The following is a 21,155-nucleotide window of genomic DNA, read 5'->3' as shown; positions in this document are numbered from 1 at the left end:
TAAGTTAAAAAAAAAAAAAAAAAGAATATTGACTAATATCTGAATTTAGTATCATAGTTTTTGACCTTTGTCATAGGTCACTACAATAAATCACAGATCCCAAGCTCTAAAATCATTCTTTCATTTGTAAATTCAAAGTACACATACATATGCTTCTTGACTTATGATGGGGTTATGATAAACTTTTGATCAATTGAAGATACTGTAAATTTTAAACACATTTATTACACCCAGCCTCCTGACCATCACAGAGTGTCCTGTAGAGTATTGATTGTTTCCCCTGTGATTGCTGCAGCTCACTGTCACTGCCAAGCATTGAGAGAGCACCATACTGCATACTGCTCGTATGGGAAAAGATCAAAATTCAAAGTATAGTTTCCACCAAATGCCTACTGAGTTTGCACCATAATGAAGTTGAAAAAACATAAATTGAACTGTTGTAAGTTGGGGACTATCTGTATATTCACGCATCTTCTTCCATTAATTTGATTTTCATGCCAGCCCAAGGAGACAGGTCTTGTTATTGTTCCCATTTTACAGATTAACAACCTGAGACTCAAAGATTTAATTATATAACGTTCAAATCAAGCTCAAGCAGAAGGTAAATTAGAAAAATGCCACTTAAACTCCAAGGCTGTACTTCCATATTATATTTCCTTTTGATGTAGATTAGTAATATTTCTTTCTTCTGCCCTGTTTCTGGGAGCAAAATGGTTTTTTTTTTTGAGATAGGCTCTTGCTATGTAGTTCAGGCTGGCCTTGAACTCACTATGTAGCAGAGGCTAGCCTTGAACTCGTACCAATCCTCCTGCCTCAGCCTCCCCAATTCTGGGGCTACCATGCCTGGCAGCAAGATGGTATTTTGGCAGCCACTGGAACAGAGCAGTTAGGAGGAGCTTGGTCCTTATTGTCATGAATGCTGGCTCTTCTTTAGCCCTGTTGTCTTCGATACATCACCAATCCTCTGTGAGCTTCAACTTCTGTATCTGTAAAATTTAGAAAATAACAATAATACCTATTACACAAGGTCATTAAAAGATTTCAATGAATTAATATGTGTAAAGGACTTGACACAGCAATAGCCTTGATATCAGTATGTGCACTGGACCTAGAGCATAGTAATATCTTAATAGGAAGTATTACTATTATATTATTATGTGCTCATTTATTTTCCAGAACATCCAAATTCCTCACTTTGCAAAAAGTAGGGCTCCTTCTAAGTGTCCATGCTGGATCTTACTGCCCGTAGTTTAAGGTCATACTGATGGTGTACTGATTAACTTTCATGTCGGGTGAGGAGGTTGGTGGACACTTGGAGGACCATACTGCCAGCTTCCAAGGATCCCTGCAGGGGTACACCCCAGGAGTCCCCTGAAGTGGAGAGTTGGTCCTGTGGTTGAGAAGAGCTTCAAGCTCAAGCTGTGTTTGCACTGATAGCTGCCCTTGCTCTATTTCCAAGTATTTTTGACTGGAAGCCTCTTTTTTGTTGTTGTTGTTGTTGTTGTTTGTGTTGTTTTGTTTGAGACAGGGTCTTGCTGTGTAGTTCAGGCTAGCCTTGAGCTCACTATGTAGCCCAGACTGGCCTCAAACTTCCCAAGATCCTCCTGCCTCAGCCTCCGAGTGCTGGGATCACAGGCGTGTACCATCACACCCAGCTAAAAATTCATTTTCTTTTGGGAGAGATAAGAGGGCAAGCAGTGATCCTGGCTAATGATTTCTGCAACCCAGAGTCTCAGCCCTGATGAGGCTGATCAATCTGTGTGTGGAGCTGTCCCTGTAGAACCCAACACCAATGAGGTATCACAGTAAAAAAAAGGTTGCTGTGTAAAAGATGCTCCAAGAACTGGTGATCTGTGTAGGAGGGATTGAGGTGCAAGGGGTTGACCTCCAAGTCCAGGGCAGTGATTTCTGGGTCACACAGGGGTCTGAGACACTGGGTCAGGGGAAAGAATGTGGCCAGTAAGGTGAGCAGGGCTTGAAAACATTGGGATGCCTTTGCAAAGGGGCAGGGTGACCTCCTGGGGTTAGAACTGAGCCCAGAGATGAGGATGAGCAAGGGTGTGTTTGAATTAACATATTTATGTATTGCAAGCTGGGTGTGGTGGTGCAAGCCTGTAATCTCAGCCCTTGGGAAGCTGAGGCAGAAGGGTTGTTGCAAGTTCAAGGCTAGCTTGAACTGTACATAGTGAAACATTGTCTCAAAAAAAAAATTTATGTATTATCTTACTAGTCAGACAACAGGACTGGCTTCCCCAAGTTCTAGGCCTCAACATTGCTTCCCCTCCACCAGGATTTCAAGCTTTCAGCTGTTGCTCCCAAGTCCAGAGCCCTTCTAAATTTAGTCTTGGCAAGACCAATGCAGGGAACTGTGAGTGTTGCAGTGGGTGAGTCCTAGCTTTGCTAGCAAGACTCTCAACCACATGACTAATTCTGAGGACAAAAGTTTTGCTTTGTTTTTCGCAGATGAATTTGAATTTCAGGATGATAATGGACTCAAAACATGCACCTGAGTGCCCTTGCAGCACCCTCATCAAAGTCACAGGGCAGGGGGCAGACTAAAGTGAGACTCAGGGATCTTCATGTTAAAACCGTACGGGGAGGGTGTGGTGGTGCAGGCTGGCAATCCTGAGGCAGAAAGATTGTCATGAGTTCGAGGCCAGCTTGGAATACAGAATGAGTTCAAGGCCAGCCTTAACTACATATCCAGACCCTGTCTCAAAAAACAAACAAAAAAACCCCTACGGAGTGCTCAGATACTGAAGGACAGCAGTGTGCCAGTGTGAGGTGCCAGGCCGGCCTGTCACCCTCAGGTTCACAGGTAATAACTGCTAAATGGGCACTGCCAATCCGGGAAGCTCAATCTAAGTGGAAATTCACCTCCAGAAGTTACTTTCCCTCTCTGGGCCTCAGACACTTCCTTGCTGAAATGGGTAGTTTCACGAGCTAGTATCAGTTCAGGATTGGATATTGGGATGGGGGTGAGGGCTGGGAATTTGCCTTTTTAAACCAGCTGTTTCAACTGGACGGAGACAGACGTGTCTGATGACTCTATAAAACCTAAATTCGAATGAATTTGTCAACTAAACATCACCGATTCTCGGAGCCTCAGTTTCCTTCTCGGTCAGAGGCACTTGTTGCTAAGTGGAAGGAGGAGGAAATTAAGAAATGGAGTTTGGGAAAACGCTGTAGCCCCACTGAGAGAAGCTCCTAGCTTTCCTACCTTGGACCCTTTCAGGTAACAACCCACCGTCGCCACCGCCCCTCTCTCCAATCCCGAGGACAGTGGCCCCTTTAACAGCCCTGACTAATCGCCTTCCCATTTCCGCGTCCTCTCCTCGGCCCACGATAGGGGCTGGATTGGTCGGGCCTGGCGCGCGTTTTGCTCCGCCCCTGCAGCCCTCTGGTTGGCGGCGGCGCCCACGGGCGCGGGGCGGATCCGCTGGCGGGGCGGGGCGGCTGGTGCCCGGGGGCGGGCGGGCTGCAGAACCGCGGCCGGAGCCCGAGCTGGAGCTCGAGCTCGAGCCCGAGCCGCCGCAGCCGCGGAGCATGGGCGCCGGCGCTGTACGATGAAGCACCCAGCGAGTCCGGGGTGAGCGCGCGCGGGGCCGGACGGGGCGGTGGAGGGAGCGTCCGGCGGAGAAGGCCCGGGCTGCGGCCGGCCGACCCTACAGGTGCAGGGGATCCGCCGGGTCCGACGGCCGCTGGCGCTGCGGGAGGCGGTCACCCACCCCGCTGCAGTGGCCTGGGCGCTCACTGCGCTCTCTCGCTCCCTCGGGACTGGGGCGGGCGGCTGGGGCTTGGCTGAGGCCGCAGGTGCTCGCCGGTTGCCCGCAGTCTGCCGTCCCGGGGAGCTGGGCTCGGTCCTGGGCAGGAGGCGGTACCTCACGCGCACTGAGGGAAAACAGCTTGCACTTTATGAATGGTGCCCTCCGATGCTGCCACCCCTCTCGCCCACGTCGCGAAACGCTCGGAAGTTGAGAACCGTAGTTACTTTTTTTTCTACGCGAATCTGTCAGAGATTGTCTGCGCCTCGCTTGTTTTTCTCCAACTCTTGGCAGACGCGGGTGGCCGTGGGGCGGTTTGTGTGCCTTCGAAGGGAGGCGGCGGCGCGCCAAAGGTTAACAGGTGACATTGGGCCGAGGCCTAAAACCCGCCGCCCGCCTGGAGCGCCGGAGTGACAGTGGCGGCCATCGCTGTTGCCTGCTGAGCCCAAATCCGAAACCCCGGGTCCGGGAGCAGGAACGAACTGTCGGCCTCGTTGCACCACAGGCTCCCTGTCCAGAGCGCGCGCCGGCGCGGGAGTTGGTGCAGGGGAGTTTTCCTCACTGAAAATGGTTTTTGGAAAACTTAGCCCCACAGTGGGTTGATGGTTACTTAAACCATCGGTTGTTATGGTTACAGGACATCAAATGTAAGGGCAAAGTCTGTTTCCACCCTCGCTCTTTCTCCAGAGCCATGGAATATTTTGTCACTACGTTTTATAGACGCTTCACAGGAATGAGGTACTTTTTAGAGTACTGTAGGAGAGCTTGGGCTCCCTAGGGGCAGGGGTTGAACCCTACTCATGTTTGTGGTCCCAACGTCTGACCACTTCTTGCATAGGAATTGGAAGGGAAGAGCCTTTTATACGTTTTGATGATTATCATCTAAGGATTTAGAACAGTCGTTTCAGGAGCCCAGTGTAATCTGGAAGGGAAACAGTGGGTGACTTATATGAAAGTGAGGAGAAATGGAGGGGGCCCGCGATCCTTGAACTCTGGGGCAGTGAGAGTTTGAGGAGTCTTGATTTGTGAGTTCTGGAGCTCGAGGACACAGGGGAAGGAATCTTATCTCTTGATAGAATGAAACTGTCATTTCTGTTAGCTCTTACCCAACCCAGAAAACTATTACAATACTCTCAGATTCTTCCAGAAATTGATTCTATGCCTCCTGAGGGGATGAGGATGGAATCAGGTTTTTGCTGGTGTCTTTTCTCATTACATGAGCCCCTCTGGCAGTGTCGGTGAACACTTGGCCAGGGGGGATGTGGAGGGCTCTGGTGAACTGCACTTGCTTGCACATGTATCTCCTGGAAGAGGCACAATGTCTGAGAGGAAGGATCGTAGCACTAACTCAAATCAGACCGTGGTGGTATGGAGTCCTCTCACAGGTAATTCAAGGGCTAGTACAGAGGAGGAGGAAGGAAAAGTTGGGTTTGGTTTGAGTGTTGGAGGTTTGAAGAGTGAGGAGAATGTTGTGTGATAGACTGAAGATGTAACATAGGCCAAGCATAGTGTTTATTACAGATTATATCTGGTTGTTAGAATGCCTCTGGAGCAGAAACAGGAAATATTAGGCTTTTTGATAGCATAACTATGTAAGTGAGATGTTGCTTAGACTCAAGAAAGAACTATTCAACTAATTTTTATTAAGAATCTGCTATGCCACAAATTACCAGATATGGATATGATGGAGGAAAAGGGAATTTGTTTCTACATGCCATGTGATTGGCCTTCCCTCCAGTCAGAAGCTCCTGTTTCCTGATTTTTTCTGAAGCTCTTGAGGAAAGAAAGGGGGAAAAAATGCCAGAATACTACTTAATGTAAAAATAAAGCAGAAGCTGGCTACAGTGGCACATGCCTATAATCCCAGTATTGCAGGAGGCTGAGGCAGGAAGATTGTAAATTTGATCCCTGAATGGGCAGTCTAGCAATTTAGTGAGACCCTGTTTGAAAATAAAAGATAAACAAAGGGCTGGGGATGTAGCACTGTGTGGAGGCCCCGGATTCCATTCCAGTACCATAAAACAAAACAGAGTGTTGGAGAAAGTCTTTTTTTTTTTTTGGTACTGGGGATCTAACTCAGGACCTTGCGCTTGCAAGGCAGGCAGCAGAACCACTGAGCTAAATCCCCCACCCAAGAAATTCTTCCCTTTGTCTACTACTTTGATAACAAACTGAATCTTTGAAGACCAGTTTTGTCAGGTTCAATATAAAATTATTCATTTTATGTCTATTGACCAGTGTCTTTTGATAGTAAGTGCCTGTTCTTTTTCCCCTATCAATTTGTTTATTCAAGATAGGAGGTTTTTTAAACAACTGTCCTGGTCCTCTAGGTGCCAGATTTCTTTGCCAGGCTATCCCTCATGGTCTTCTTTCTGATGCTACCATCTCCTGAGTGTCTCCTTTGGGAATTGTTGAGATCACAGGTAAAGCTTATTCAAAAGCAAAAGGTGACTAGTACCGAAAAGATTACATTGTTGAATTCTGGCTCTTCCTAGTATCATGTCCTGCCTTTGTATGCTGTCCAGGCCTACAGCAGCCTCCAAGGAGTGGTGGTGATAGCCTATCTTTATTGAAGAGGAAACTGAGACTCAGGGTGGTTCAGTAACTTGTTCGTGGTGACAAGCTGGTTAGATGTTGTCTTAGTTACTTTTCTCATTGCTGAGACAAAATACCTGACCTGACACCCACAAGTTAAGGGAGGGAAGGTTTATTTAGCATAGTTTGTAGTGGTTTCAGTCCATAGTTGGCTAGCACCAAGGCAGGGTGGCAGGCAGATAAGCATTGCAGAGGAAAAATAGTTTATGGCCAGACAGAAAGCAGCAAATGCAGCAAAGTAGGGAAGAGAGGCATCAGCAAGCACCCATAGCAGCCCTCATTCTGTCCCTTTGTATCCATCTAGGCTACATGCCCTTAGGGTGGGTAGCACTCACACCCTTGGTGGGCCTTCCCATATTCCACACCTGCAACTATGCCAAACCAATCAGTAGACTAATTTAGTAATCACATGCCCTTAATCCGAGCATCACATTCTCTAGATCCAGCCATCTCTGAAAAGTCCCACCAGTGACTACATGAGGCTTGAGGGGGACATCTGGACACAGCCATAACAGATGTGAAGTGGGCATTTCAGTCTAGGACTTTGATTCTAAAATGTGCCTTTTCTGTCTTAGTCATTATTTTTCCTGAGAGAGGAATGGAGTTTGTGAGAGACAGTCTAGCACAGTATCTACTTGAGTGGACATATCAAAGGTCAGGTTCAGAGAGGCTCATAGAATCGCCAAAGTTAATGAGCTCCTGTACCATGGTGGAGATGTTAGCAGCCAGTGTCCTGCCTGTCTGATGGTGCAGGTGCAGTTTTGGATAATCCACGCAGCTCTTGGGAAAGCTGGGTTTCCTGCTGTAAAGCTGACTGGACTTACAGGGTCTGAATCCCAGTGTTCCTTGCCAGCTCTGTGACCTTGAGTAAATAACTTTCTGTACCTCAGCTTCTTTATCTATAAAGCAAGGACAGGGCCGGGGATTTAGCTCAGTAGCACTACGTGTGCTTCGAAAGTGCAAGGTCCTGAGTTCCATCCCTGGTACCAAAAAAAAAAAGCCGGGATAATATTTACATTTCAGCAATGCCAAAACCCCACCTCAATGCTAAGATAATGCAGTTTATACTCTCTTAATATTTTTTTGGAAGCATCTTGTAACTGTGGAGTCTTACATTTGTGGTTGGCAGTGGCTTCTTTATTGGTTTGTAAAATAACTGTGTGCCTTATAGTCAATGTCTTAGATTAGGTGGAGTATGGAGTACATTATTTGTTGGTAGTTTTGAGGATTAAATAAGGTCACTCATGTCCTGGGAGTATAGTGAGCTCCCAATAGCAGGTCATGCTTTTGAATGACAGAATGATCATTTAACTGGTTGGTGGCTCTGAGGTAAAGCTGCAGAATATCTGGTAAGCGTTGTCATTCAGAGCCCAGGCAATACTCCATGATCTGTGGGCAGGAGGAGCAGTTTCCAGTTTGCCTGGAGCTTTGTCCTTTGGCTGACTCTCGTCCCCATGAGAAGCATTAACTTCAGGAGCTAATGAGCCATGAACGGACAGCTAGCTCCCTTTGTCCTGCATATTCATTAAGGTCTTTGTCAACTTAACATCCCAAGTTAAAAATAAATACTGCTATAAAAAGACTAGAAACCTATGCTTACAGGTAAGTTTTAAAGTGATTCCAGTTTATATAAAAGATAGTGTTGCTCCTTTCAGACCCCTCATAGTGCTTAATTGCTTTGCATGAAATGTCTGTGAGACACTGTTAATGAGCGAGATGGTAGGTGTGAAAGTACAGAAGCCCTTGACTGCCACTGGGTAAGGTTAAACAGAGCCCTGGACTTGGTGTCAGGGGTTCTGTCCATAGTCTTGATGGTTTCACCTATTGTCCTCAGGTTCCTGGCCACATTGCTTTGCCTCTATGGTCTGTAAGGGGTCTCTTCTAAAATGAGGACTTCATGAGTTCAATGAGTTTATGAATTTAAGGATCTGAGTTATGAAATGATCAAACGGAAATCACTTAATTCATGGCTTTCAGAGTCTCATTTGGATGTTTGTAATCCAGCTTCCTAAAGCAGAAAACAATAAGCAGGTGACGACAGTGTCCATAACTATCATTTATGAGAATTGCTATGTGCCGGGTGCTGTCCTTGCTACTCACCCCCCCCACCCCAGGTTGCAGTGCTGGAGATCAAACCCAGGGCCTTATGCATGTTAGGAAATTGAAGTTCAGAAGGCTTAAACGGTTTGACCAAGATCATACAGCAAGGTGAAGGACTTACAGCTGGGATTAGAACTCGGGCTTCTTTTGCTTCCCAGTAGGAGTTTTACAGTTGCTTTAGATGGATTCTGGCTTGTCTTGCACAAGCCATGTACCCTGGGAGCTTTCTAGGTTAAAAAGTAAGGTTTCCCTGCTTTGAGGTCACAAATTTCTAGTCTGTTATTATGTACTAGCACCTGTACAAATTCTGAGTGAGTAAAGAAACTTTCTTAAACCTAAAGAATAACTCTTATTAGAGTTGCAGGAGATTTAAGTCCTTGAAAGGAAAGGTTTTTCTTTGGTGGAAAAAAAAAGAAAACCATTGCCCATGGCTGGGGTCACTGAACAGGATTACTGAGAGAAGAATTTGATCTTTCTTCATGGAAGCTCATAGGATGGGAAACCTGGGTGGGCTTTGAAACAGCCAGGTAGCCTTCATCTGTTGGATTTGCCTAGAATGTTGGTTTTATAGGCTTTCCTCTAAGAAGATTATTGGAACCAAGGCAATGAGTGCCTCTCCAGATTATGGCACAGGGCAAGAGGAGCCTTCTTCAGTCATAAACTTATTTAGGATTTGAGATCAAAACCCACTCTTTGGATTGCTTCTTCACATAACCTTTCAGAGTCACAATATGCATTTTGTAAGAGTTTAATTTCTCTTTTGCTATTTAGAGCTGACATAAGCTGGCTGGTTCTTTCGTCCAGTTTTCAGTCCTTTCTTATACATAATGCTGTCTTTTAAGCAGTTTTTTTGTTTGTTTTGTTGATTTTTTGAGACAGGGTCTTGCTGTGTATTTGAGGCTGGCCTCAAACTCACTATGTAGCCCATGCTGGCCTTCACCTCAGGACAATCCTGCTTCAGCCTCCTGAATGCTGGAGTTACGGGCTTGTGCTACCACCCCCATTAAGTGGTATTCTTAAAGATGTATTTACCATTCTGAAGTAGAGAATTTAAATTTTTTTTTTTTTTACTGAAAGGACTGACTGAACAGTGCTTGCCAGTCACTCACCAAGCATTTGCACATCTACTGGGGCCACTGTGCCTGGCACTGGAAATCTTTTTTTTTTTTTTTTTTTGTACCAGGGATTGAACTCGGGTCCTTGCACTTGCGCAGCAGGCAGCGAAACCACTGAGCTAAATCCCCGGCCCTCTGGCACTGGAAATCTTGATGGGGAGCAAAACAGATGTGATCCCTGTTGGCACATGGCACTTTATCTAGTCTAGACAGTAAATAAGCCAACCGAAGCATCATATTTACCATACATATGAAATCATAACGAGTGTGACATCTTTCTCCGAAGGGAAGAACAGGGCACTAAGCAAGGATAAAGGGAGGGAACAATGCTCAGCTGGGAGTATTGGGAAGAGCACTGCAAAGGAGGGTAGGGGCTCAACCAGACACTGTTCAACTGGCCTTGGGAAGTTTAACCTCTTGTGCCTTGGTTTTTCTTCTCTGTGTGAAGATTGAGTCCTCAGAGCAGTGCCTGTTATGTGCAGAAGGGCTGGGGGTAAGAGTTTGCTGACTCTCGGGGGTGTGGGGAACTTGACTTGAGAGGATGAGCTTCTATTTGTAGTCACCATTTTTCATCATTCAAGGTGGAGAGTACCATAGAGCTGCTGCAGGTAAAAGGACAGTGGCTGATGTGCATGGCCCCTTGAGGCAAGCTGAGACAGTGTGGTGTTGACTGCTATGAACCTGTTCCTAGAGAGAGCTGGCCCCAGGTGTTGGAGCCTCTACAGCCAGTGTAGCACTCACAGTGGAGCCAAGTGGATTCCAAGTCATTGTTCCTCTGCTACTACTTTAGTATTTGGATGTGGTGGGTAGATTTTTAGCGTTTTTTTCTGTTAAGAGAACTTAGAGGCCAGATCCAAGTTGTATGTAGTACCTGCCTCAGCCCCATCTCTGACAAGATTGGATGCAATTTTTGAGGTTTTCAGGTCAGAGGCTGTGATTCTTTGGCCTAGGTTGGGATGTTCAGTAAAATATCATGAGGGTTTATAGTTATCCTGGAGAGTACTAGACCTGGCCAAATTTGTATATAATTGCTTAGTTTAAAAAACTTTTTTTTTTTTCAGTACTAAGGGTTGAATCCAGGGCCTTGTACAGGCATCCTGCCCCTGAACTCTTTCCTCAGCCCTGTTTTGTTATTTTGAGACAGGGTCATCTTAAATTGTTGGGGCTGGCCTCAAATTTACAATCCTCCTGCCTTGGGCTTTTGAGTAGCTGGGATTGCAGGCCTGTACCACTACACCTGGGTTAAAAATATCTTTTATTCTAGAGGTGTTTTATAATACCTCAAAGTAAAAATAATATAAAGTATCCCATGTATCTATCAATCAGTTTCAATAATTATCAACATTTTTCTAATCTTGTTCCAAGATGGTTTCATATTGAAGCATTTTTGTGGATTCTCTGTCACAATATAAATGTATCTTTGGACTGAAAAATTGTAAGGTGGAAATGATTAGAGAGAGAGAGAGAGAGCCCTGTATGCTGCATAATTATAGAGCTGGTGTAATGTAATGAAATTCAGAATTTGAAATGAGCATTTCTTGGAAACTCCTTATAGACTTGCTTTTGAGTAGTAGGCCTAAAAAATTGAGTACTTTCATGATAGGCAGTGTGTTTACTAAACATCAAATGTATTGGACATTGTATAAAGTACATTAAAAGATAATGTGTATCTATAGTTGCTCCTAAATTATGGTTCCAATTTTTGTCCTCACTGAAGTCACAGGTTATTTTTATTCTTTGGATTTAGGATGGGCAGCATTTGATACTGGAGTCCCCCCTCCCTACCCCACAGGAATCGATCTCAAGACCTTGTGCTTGCCTGGCAGGCACAGCACCACTGAGCTACATCCCCAGCCAATCACGGGTTATTTTCAAACAAATTTTTTATAAAGCCCAAGGTATGGAACTGATTAAAAGCAGTATATTAGGGAGTATAAAGTTTTCCTTATAACTCTCACTTTTAAAACCAAAGAGGGTATGGTAAACTTTTGTTTTTGTTTTTATGTTTTAAAGAGGAAATTCAAATCAAACGTGAAAAGAACCCTGTAACAGTATGCCTGTGGGTCACTGTCCAACAGACTTTTCTGTCATATGCTAGATATGTGCTCTGGAGTTATAGTAGCCACTTGCCACATGTGACTATTAGACATTTGAAAGGATAGTGCCACTAATAAATTGAAGCTTTGATTTTATCTAATTTTAATTTTGGTTCATTTTAATTTAACTTTTGTTTGGGAGCAATCTGGTTTGCAAACAAAAGTGTTTGGCAAAACTTTTGTTTTTATTTGCATCAGGCAACAAACACAATCATGGCATACAAACACCAATGTGGTCATCTTTTCCAAACTCTTGGAACAAATTAAGTTCATGAACTGAGGTACCACTGTGGCTCCCTCCATGTGGCTACATTAGATGGTGCAGTTTCAGAGTTTAAAACTGCCCATCTCCATCACAGAATAGAACCCAGCACAAACTAATTTAGGAAACTAATGAAAGAGTACCAGTCACAAGTAGTTCCTAAGCTTAGTATGTTTTAGAAGAATTTGATTTTGTAATGGAAGAATTGCCTCAAGGGGTTTGTGGTCTTTAGATGGGGGCGCTCAAAGACCTGGAGAGGTTAGATTTGGTGCTGTGATGTCCCCTGGACTTGGGATTTTACGAAATGAGGAGTGAATCTTTGAGTTTTAAAGTATTTCTTCATTGCAGAAAATCCCTAAGAGGTAGAGAAGTTTCTAGGAAGTAAGATGACTCCAGCCTTGGGAGTTGTGTTCTGCTGCCAAGAGAATTTTGAGGCTGCTCTGGGAACTTGGTGGCTGCTGCAGGGGCTTAGGCTATCTTGGTCACCTCTTTATCCCAGTGTCTAGTAATGTTTGATAAATATGTGTTTAGAACGGATGACTGTTTCAGCAAATAGGAGAAGGGTTATAAAATTATCTAGAAATTCTGAAAAACACGCTCAGGAAAGTGTACTGGTGAGCTGCAGAGTTTGCATGGCCATGCTTTCTGCTGGAAGTCATTGCCATTTCTCCTCACTGCAAACCAGGGTGGACCTCCCGCCCCCTAGTCTGTAGCCACTCCTTTGCCAGGTGCTGTTGATCTTTACCTTGTGTATCTCTTGGATGATTCTCTTTTATCTGGCTTCCCTACCACCGCAGTAGTTCAGATGATCATCTTTTTGCTTGGGAGACTGTAACAGCCTGTTCACTGACCTGCCCATGTCTCCTACTCCTTTCTGATCTACTCACCGGATGCAGACAACTTTCTTTTAAAAAAATTCAAGCATGGAGAATGTTAGATTTCTTTGACAAAGAGGGAAGAGTCCATGTGCTTTTTTTTTTTTTTTGGTACTGGGGATCGAACTCAGGTCCTTGCGCTTGCGGGCCAGGGGGGCCAGGTGGGCCAGGCAGGCCAGGCATTGGAAACAATGAGCTAAATCCCCAGCCCTGTATGCTTTTAAACTCCACCTGTTGTATTTGCATTAACACCTCTGGACAAATAGAGGTTGATATTAAAGATAAAAGGCTTATGCCAAGTGCTGGCTAATTTTTATCTGACACAACTTTTTGAGCTACTATTTTTCAATATTCTTTCAATTCTTAGCCCCTGCTTATTTAACATGGTTGTAAAATGAAGCTTAAGTGTCAATGACTTGCTAATGTCCTCTTTTCCAAACTATCAAAAGATGATCAGACAGCTCATCTTCCTTTGTCTCCTTTAGATAGTCAGAGTGAGACTTGATTCCTGGCTAAGGAGCATCAGCACCTCTCCTTAGCCTGAAGCCATTATAGGAAGATGGATCTTCAAAGAATAAGAGATCAAAGTCCCAGGGGAGGGGAATGAGGTATAATAGAATAAATAAAAATAGGTGAAAGGGAGACAAGGAAAATCATAACTAAAAATTTTTACTTTTAAGAGGGTTACAGCTCTAGGACACAGTTAAAGTTACCCAAGATTGTTTGTGTCAGTATTCCCTAGGTTTTTTATGCTTCTTTTCTTCTAGGCCAGTGGTGGCAAACCTATGGCGTTTGTGCTGCAGCCAGCTGTTTGTATTATTGCAAGCTCGATTACCATCAGTCACTGTTCTAGGCCCATCATACCCAAAGTCCCTTAAAGATGCTTTAAACCCAGAAATGAGTTTAATTGATAAAGGACAGAAACCTGATCTTAAGATAAAGGAACAGATTGAGAGTTCCAAGAGAGTTTTTAGGCAAAACATCTTAGCTAACCCATCTAAAAAAATTGCCAGGTGCGTGCCACATGCCTGTGATCCCACCACACAGGAGGTTGAGGCAGGAGGATCCTCTTGAACTCCTGGGCTACATAGTGAGTTCAAGACCAGCCTGTATTGCATAGTGAAACCCTGTCTCAAAAAACAAAAACTTTGGTGGGGCTCATGCCTTTTACTTGTAAATGAGCCATTATTTTTCTGTGGGTGGGCCATCCTTTTCCTGTAAACTAAGACCTAGGTGGTACTTACTACGGATTCACAAATTTTCACCACCAAAAACAAAGATTTCTAGCTCCAAACTGTAACATGCCTTTCTTTTTTAAGGGCTTGTACTTAATTGTTTTAAATTATTGCCTAATAAACCCCTTTATGCCTCATAAATAAATAAATATTCCAGGCATGGCAACATAAACCTGAAGTCCAACCTACCAGGGAGGCTGAGGCAGGAAGGTTGCAAGTTTGGACAACTTAGGAGACCTTGTCACAAAATAAAATTTAAGGGGGGGCACTGAAGTTGTAGCTCAGTGCAAAGCCCTGGGTTTAATTCCCACTACTATAAAAACAAAACTAACGACAACATAAAACCCAGCCTCCTGATACGATCATGACATGTCTTTGTGTAAACCCTGTGAAGGCTTCTAGAATAAGGTCCACAGCTAACCGTGTTTCTGAACATGTGATCTCTCTCTCCTGCCTCCTTCAACCTCAGCCTCACTCTTGGTCCTCCTGGTTTATAACATTCCAGGTGGCACATTGGCCACCTTTCCATCCCTAGCCAGAAGGGAGCTAGACTTTTCAGGAGCTGAAACCTCTGTTGAAAATGGCTCCACCCACCTCCCCACCTTTACTCTTCTTACCCTTTGTGGCACTCCTCACAGTTTGTTATTCCATATACCATAATAGACATCTGCTTTTCCTCTTTCTCTGAAAGGGCAGAACCTTGTTGATTTTGCTTACAATTATGTACCCGGGACCTAGCCACAGTATCTGCCATTGCCTGTGCTTCTGAAATATTTGTTGAGCAAATGACTAAGGCCATGCAAGCACACTAGAAAACAAGAAAATCTTAACTTGAGGAATGCTCTTTTAAAACAGGTTTATTGGAGAGGTTGAGTAAGTTTTAGCAGTAGAATAACCTAGGAAGGAAAAGGAGAGGGGAGAGTCCTCAGAGACATGTCATTGGAGCTATCCAGTGGGTTTAAAGGCAGCGCCTTATGAAAACAGGTGGTGAGGAAACATTTTCTACACCCATACCCTGAACTTGAAGTGTTTGCCTGCTACCTAGCAAGGCTGGGGTCTGCAGGGGTCACACTTATCTGGGGCTTCCTGCATCCAGGAGACATCCCTTTCTCACCATGTCATCGAAAACGTACGTGGGCTCCAGTTTGAGACCTCAAGGTACAGTCTTTTGTGTGCAGCCCACCATCTTCATTTCTTCCTAGCAGTGGGGATTCTGTGCTGCCCATATTTGTACCTCTCTCTCCCCTCTTTCCCACCTGCCTCACTCCCATCAGCAAAATGGTGATTCACCTGCGCGGGGTGTTTGGCAAGTGTTTACTTTTAACCCGTGGTACTGTTAAAAAATTACACCAGCTAGACACTAAAGAAGCCTCCAGGCAGTAAAAGGAATGGGAAGCAATTCTGGTTGCCCCCTGGGGCAGAAGCTTCCTGCTATTGGGAGATTCCTGGTTGGAGATGAAGAATGCTGTGCTTAGATTGGCTTTGTGAGGCCCACTTCTAGATGAGCTGGGGAGCCTGCCAGTGCTCATACATCAACCACCATGTGGTGGGGAAATAGGAAAAGCCTGATCTTCCCCAGAACATTGAAGGTATGAAAAAGAAATTAAAGGACTCAAGGCCAAGATGGCAGATAAATTTCTTCTGCAACTTCTGTGATTGTGACAAAAAGACAATTTATATAAGAGCAGGGTGATGTTTTTTCTGTCATACTTGCGAGTCTGGTTAAAAGACTTAAAGCTATATATTAAGAGGACAGAAGACAAGCATATACAGGAAAACTGCAGACCTAGGTAACAAGGAGACCTGCATAACTTAGCAGGTGTCTTGGCACCAAACTGGTGACCAGAAAGAAACTCAAATGGAAACTGACACTGAAGCTAGTTGACAAACACTGTTGAGGGAAGGGCATAGGTATCTGTGAACTCATGCCTGAGGGTGAGCAGCTCAGGTTGTTATGAGCTGGAAACCTTGTAGATAGCCAGGGTAATATGGTGAGGGGGGTGGTTAGCACTGGTGACAGAGCCAAGAAGTATGGGTACCCAAGACCCCACAAGGAACCCCTCTGAGGCATTCAGTTAGTGTGCCCAGATCATGGAAACTCATAGAAACTATTTCAGTTATGATGGAAAGGATGGTGGGGGGCAGGTGATATCCTTGTAAGGATACTTGACAGACTGTAGTGACAATGTTTTTTCTATAGACCGATTTTGAAACAGGGCCTTTTGCAGGTATAGTTGACCATGCAGATGTCTGTATAAGGTGAATTATATTACAAAGGAACTATGTGTTAACTTCTAACCCCAGCTTGCTGATAATTCTACATCTTATGGCTGGTAGAGAGGAAAGGAAATGTGTATGTCTGAGTGAATGTGTGTGTGTCTGTGTGTGTGTGTGTTTTAATGATGCCAAATAGGACAAAGCTTGTTGATAATGTGGATGAGGTAAAAGTCACCCAGAGAGCCAGGGGACTGACTGTAGCTGACAAGCTTGAATGAGCATTCATGTAGGCTGATTCCTCCACTAAAGTCATCGTGCTGATGAGCATTTCCTACCCTGTATTATTGTTTGTTGTGGTTAATAGGATGAGAATGTGCCTTACATAAACTGGAGCAGGAGCCATTTTGTCCTCAATGCCCCGGTGCTTGTTAATATTGGGCACAGTAGCACAGGTCTATAATCCCAGCTACTTGAGACGCTGCCCTTAGTGAAAGGCACCTTAGTGAAAACTTAACTCCAAAAAATTGTTTTTGAAAAAAAAGGAGGGGTTGTAGCTCACTTGTACAGTGCTTGTATCCATGCCCTGGGTTTCACCCACGGTACCACCGCCACCACCAAAAAAAAAAAAAAAAAAAGTATTGAATATTAGTCTATAACAATGACCAATGGGGAGGTATTCTAGAGGTGGAATCTGGGTCCTGGAGTATGCTGAGCATAGGCTCTACCACTTATCTGCCCAGCCACATCATCGACCACTTTAATGTGGTGTCTCCTTGGCTTCCCATCCACCTCACCCTCCTTGTAGAGTTTGAGCAGAAACCCCAGTACCTGCTTTATGAAGCCTGGAAGCTGTCCTCAGGGGAAGTTGACCTGCTTCCCCAGCTAAGTTCAGGGGCAAGATTAAAGTGGAAAATAAGTCAAGAACAGTAGAAAGCCCAAGGGAAAGGAGCTGATTTTGTTTTAATTTCCCAGGGTAGGCTAATGTCTGTAGGGATAGGATGAGTAGTATTCGATTTTGTCAGCGTAGGTTAATAGCAAAGGAGGAACATTAATTTTTTCAAGGCTAAAACTCCCTGCAGAAATGACTATTGATCATGATTGTGAACCAGAGAGCAAACTCATTTGGTCGACCTAGCTTTTGTCTTGAGGCTTGACTGTGATAGAGAGGGGTGTTCAGGAGGCTTAATAGCCTGAGGTGAATTTCGTTTCTGATTTGTGATCCCAACATCTTAGGGAGGGAAAAAACACATCTTGAGCTTCTGAATTAGGTGATAGTTTTTTGGCAGCAAGCATAGTAAGTCTAGGGCCCAGAATTTTCTGGGGTGTCTGGTCAAGAGGCCCTTCCAAAGAATTATACGAGTTTATAATGCCAGAGTACTAGTCTCAAAAAGTAAAATTGAAAACATATTTAACATGTATATTTTTTGACCCCCAGATTTAAAGGAGCCTCCCAGAAATTGCAGCTTTAACTGTTTCTAAAACCTAGCTCTGCTGTGGCTTGATAAGCAGGCGATCCATTTGGTGGCATCTGCAGAGTTGGCTCATTAGGTCCTGGGCTCCTCCTGATGTGTTGCAGTGGGGTGCCCCTGCCTGGCACCCGTGCTGCTGAGTGAACACGCAGCAGGCCACCCTGTTGATTGGTTCACGTTGAGTGAGATGGGTGCTTTATGGCAAGCTAAGGATAAAAGGTATATATTTGGGCCATATTTTTTTTAATTTTAGGAGCTCATATACAAATGGTTATGTTGGTATTTGAAGTGGGAATGATAAGTTTGGTTTCCTAGTTTTACAGCAATAAACAGGTACCAGATTAAGGCCCAAGTTCTTACTCTTGACTTTTATAGAGTATGTGCCAGCATCTTCAGTATTATGATACTATTTTGAGAGGAAAGGACCCTGCCAGACATACAGAAAACCCAGAAACTGGCTTAAGACTCATCTAACCACTAGGACAATTTCATGCCAAATTCTTTTTTTTTTTTTTATACCAAATTCTTTGATGCTTGTTAAAGGGTTTATACAATAGATTATCCCCACATTGAGTTAATATGGGCTGGTTATCTAGCAGTCCCTTGAGCATTCAGCAGGTGACGCTGCTCAGAAGACAGTGGTTGTGCTGGGGAGGGGCTGGGGACAGACACTGGTCACTGGGCATGTCTAGATTCTTGCTGTGGGAGTCAACCTTCTGTGAATCTCTCTCTCTTTTTAATCCTTAGGCTTTTGTTCACTTTGATTTTTTTAAAATTTTTTTATTAATACATGTTTGCAATGCATAATGTTTACATTCCTTCTGGTACATGTACATAGCACATCCTAATTCTTTTCTTCATCCCCTTTACCTCCCTTCCCTCCCTCTTCTATCCCTTGTGAATCTTTAAAATGAAATCTTTTCTTCCTTTCCATTCCTTTTAGAGTAGGCCTTTGAAGAATGTTTTATTTTCCTAGCTGGGCATGGTGGTGCACACCTGTAATCCCAGGACTTAGGAGGCTGAGGCAGGAGGATTGCTTCCAGTTTGAGGCTAGCCTGGACTGCCCAGTGAGACCCTGTCTCAAAAAAAAAAAAAAAAAAGAATCTTTTTTACCCCTGCAGTACTGGGGATTAAGCACTGTACCACTCCCCAGACATAAAGCATCTATATCAAAACAATCATTTAACCCTTAAATAGAATTAAATATGATAAATTTCTAATTATAAAATAGCTATTTCCTCTCAAATTAATAGCTTATGAATTGGTGTGCCAGTTCACCCCAACTTAAGTTAGCATTTAAGTCTAGTTTGGAATTTTGTTTTTCAATATTTTTGTTATTGCTTGAATGTCTAGAAAATAACCAGCTGTTTTCCGTAATGTTAGTCTTGGATCCAGGAGTAAAAATACTGACAAAGCTTTGGGGGCCCCTGAATGATGTTATCTTCTTGGAGCAGCACCTCACCCACTCTTCTGTCCTGTCTAAAGTCTGTAAGACCACACACCTACCATCCAAAGGGTGTGATTAAAACTATCTCAAAACACGGTAACAAATTCTTTACATCCTAGGGTTTCTTCCTGAGAGAGGAAGAAGGGAAGTCTATTTCCAAATATTGAGTGTGAATGAAAATAGAGCTTTCAGAAATGGGAAGGGGACCAAGAGTTGGAAGGTGCAGGGAGGGAGATAAGGGGTAAGGGGTGAAAAATTTAAAAAGTATAAGATATATAATGTACATGTACCAACTCCCTGTGATAAATGTAGTCATTGTGTACTGCAACATGTACTCATAAAAGAATTTTTTTAAAAACTGAATAAGAGCTGGGTGTGGTAGTACACAGCTGTAATCCCAGGACTCAGGGAGGTGGAGGCTGGAGGATTGAAGGTTGGAGCTTAGCCTGTGCAACTCAGTGACTTAGCAAGACTCTGTCTCAAAATTTAAAAAGGGAGTGGGAGTGGAAATGTAGCTCAATTTGAAGGCACTGGGTTCAATTCACAGTGCCACACACACAAAAAAAGTGAATTGTATAGATAATTTGTGTGTATGCATGTACGTGGGATCTTTGTTCATCAGGCTTTCAAATAGCCCTCAACCAAGGCAGGCCAAAGAATATCTCCAACCTGGAAATCTCTCACTTTCATCTAAGTAGTTCTGAAGCAAAATTCGATGATGGAACGAGCAGTTCCCAGTAAGGGATGAACTTGAAGCATAGATAAGGCCAGAGAGCAAACCTTCTCCTTGCCACACATTCCATGTTATCCCTGTACCCCCAGATTCTCCTTCCTCACTACTAACCCTCTCCCCTCACATCCTTCAGACCTTTGTAGGGAGAGCACTGGGTAAGCTTGTCTTCCTAGCCAGGTATTCTAGACCCAGGATATTTTCTCCTTCCTGGTTTTCTTAATTTCTTTTGACCACCGTACTTTCCATAGGGCCTTACTTTATTTTTCATGGGTTTATCTCTTATTTTTCCTTCTCTGCTTTCTTGCTTCTCCCATTTTGTACTTCATTATTCTAAATTTATTGGTGGGACGTGGTGGTAACACTGTAATCCCAGCTCTTGGGAGGCTGAGGCAGGAGTCTCACAGCAAGTTCAATGCCAGCTTGGGTTACATAGTGAGTTAAAGGCCAGACTGAACTACATAGCAACACCCTATCTCAAAAAACCAAAATAATAATAATGATAACAGTTATGATAATCTGTTGCCTGCCGTTGGCTTTTCTGTTAGATTGGCTGCCCTGTTAGGTAGGCTGCCCTCCCAGCCCTGTGAGTAGTCATTGGGTCTTGCCCATTCCTGGAATGACTTGGGGACCCAGCTTGCCCTTCCAGCCCCTAAGTCCACCCATCTGCTGTAGCAGTCTCTGCCCAATCCAGTGCATACATCTGTCGCTGCTGATCACCAGCTTCTTCCTTTTCTTCTTTTTTGTACCGGGGATCAAACTCGGGACCTTACTCTTGCGAGGCAGGTGTCGGAACCACTGAGCTAAATCCCTGGCCCAACTTCTTCCTTTTCTTATGAACCTGACATGTGTCTTATGATGGTGACCCTGGTTGGCAAATGTTGGTTCTATTTTATATTACTTTTCCAATTTTGCCAGAGGCAATGAAGACAGAAGTTTTTGCTTTTGACCATTTTTCCAGGGCCAGTCCAATATAAAACAAGGCTAGCAACAGTTATCACAGAAGAACCCTGTCAGCAGAATTGTGTGTGTGCGTGTGTGTGTGTGTGTGTGTGTGTGTTTGTGTGCGAATGTGTGCTCATGATGCTGGGGATTGAAGCCAGGGCCTTGTGCATGCTAGGCAAGTGCTGTACCACTGAGCTGTGACCCCAGAAATTTAAATTACAATCAAAGATGATCATCCTCTGCCTTTGGCTATTTAAACTGCTTCTCCTTGCTGCTTTCTCCCTCAGTGCTCTGGGGAGTCAGAG

General features: G+C 44.1%; 2 protein-coding genes across 5 annotated transcripts in view; one reads left to right on the top strand and one right to left on the bottom strand.

Annotated features, from left to right (window-relative positions):
• Window positions 1–806: 806 nt before the first annotated feature.
• On the bottom strand, window positions 807–3,548 carry LOC147828371 (uncharacterized). The gene is made up of 2 exons (XM_087210201.1): window positions 3,221–3,548; window positions 807–986 (listed from the first exon to the last, which is right to left on the bottom strand). Exons 1-2 carry the CDS (start codon window positions 3,546–3,548, stop codon window positions 931–933), a joined length of 384 nt encoding a protein of 127 aa, XP_087066327.1. The 3' UTR covers window positions 807–930.
• Tex2 (testis expressed 2) overlaps window positions 3,452–21,155 on the top strand; it is a 104,043-nt gene continuing 86,339 nt past the window's right edge. For 2 of the 4 annotated variants that reach the window (XM_087210200.1, XM_087210196.1), the window contains exon 1: window positions 3,452–3,589. The gene's annotated coding sequence lies outside the window, so the exon portion shown is untranslated. Of the gene's footprint in view, window positions 3,672–21,155 lie in introns of all 4 variants that reach the window. The other 2 variants (XM_087210197.1, XM_087210198.1) reach the window with 2 other exon arrangements.

This window comes from Heterocephalus glaber, unplaced genomic scaffold (assembly GCF_053883595.1).
Source record: "Heterocephalus glaber isolate CG9 unplaced genomic scaffold, H.glaber_assembly_v1.0 deba00001124, whole genome shotgun sequence".
NCBI lineage: Eukaryota > Metazoa > Chordata > Mammalia > Rodentia > Bathyergidae > Heterocephalus > Heterocephalus glaber.
This window is presented reverse-complemented; position numbering and strand designations above follow the sequence as displayed.

Coding starts and splice junctions, on each gene's coding strand:
- LOC147828371 (XM_087210201.1), bottom strand. CDS start 3,548: ATGCTCCGCGGCTGCGGCGGCTCGGGCTCGAGCTCGAGCTCCAGCTCG. Junction 987..3,220: donor GTTACCTGAAAGGGTCCAAG/GTAGGAAAGCTA, acceptor TAAATTTTACAG/ATACAGAAGTTGAAGCTCAC.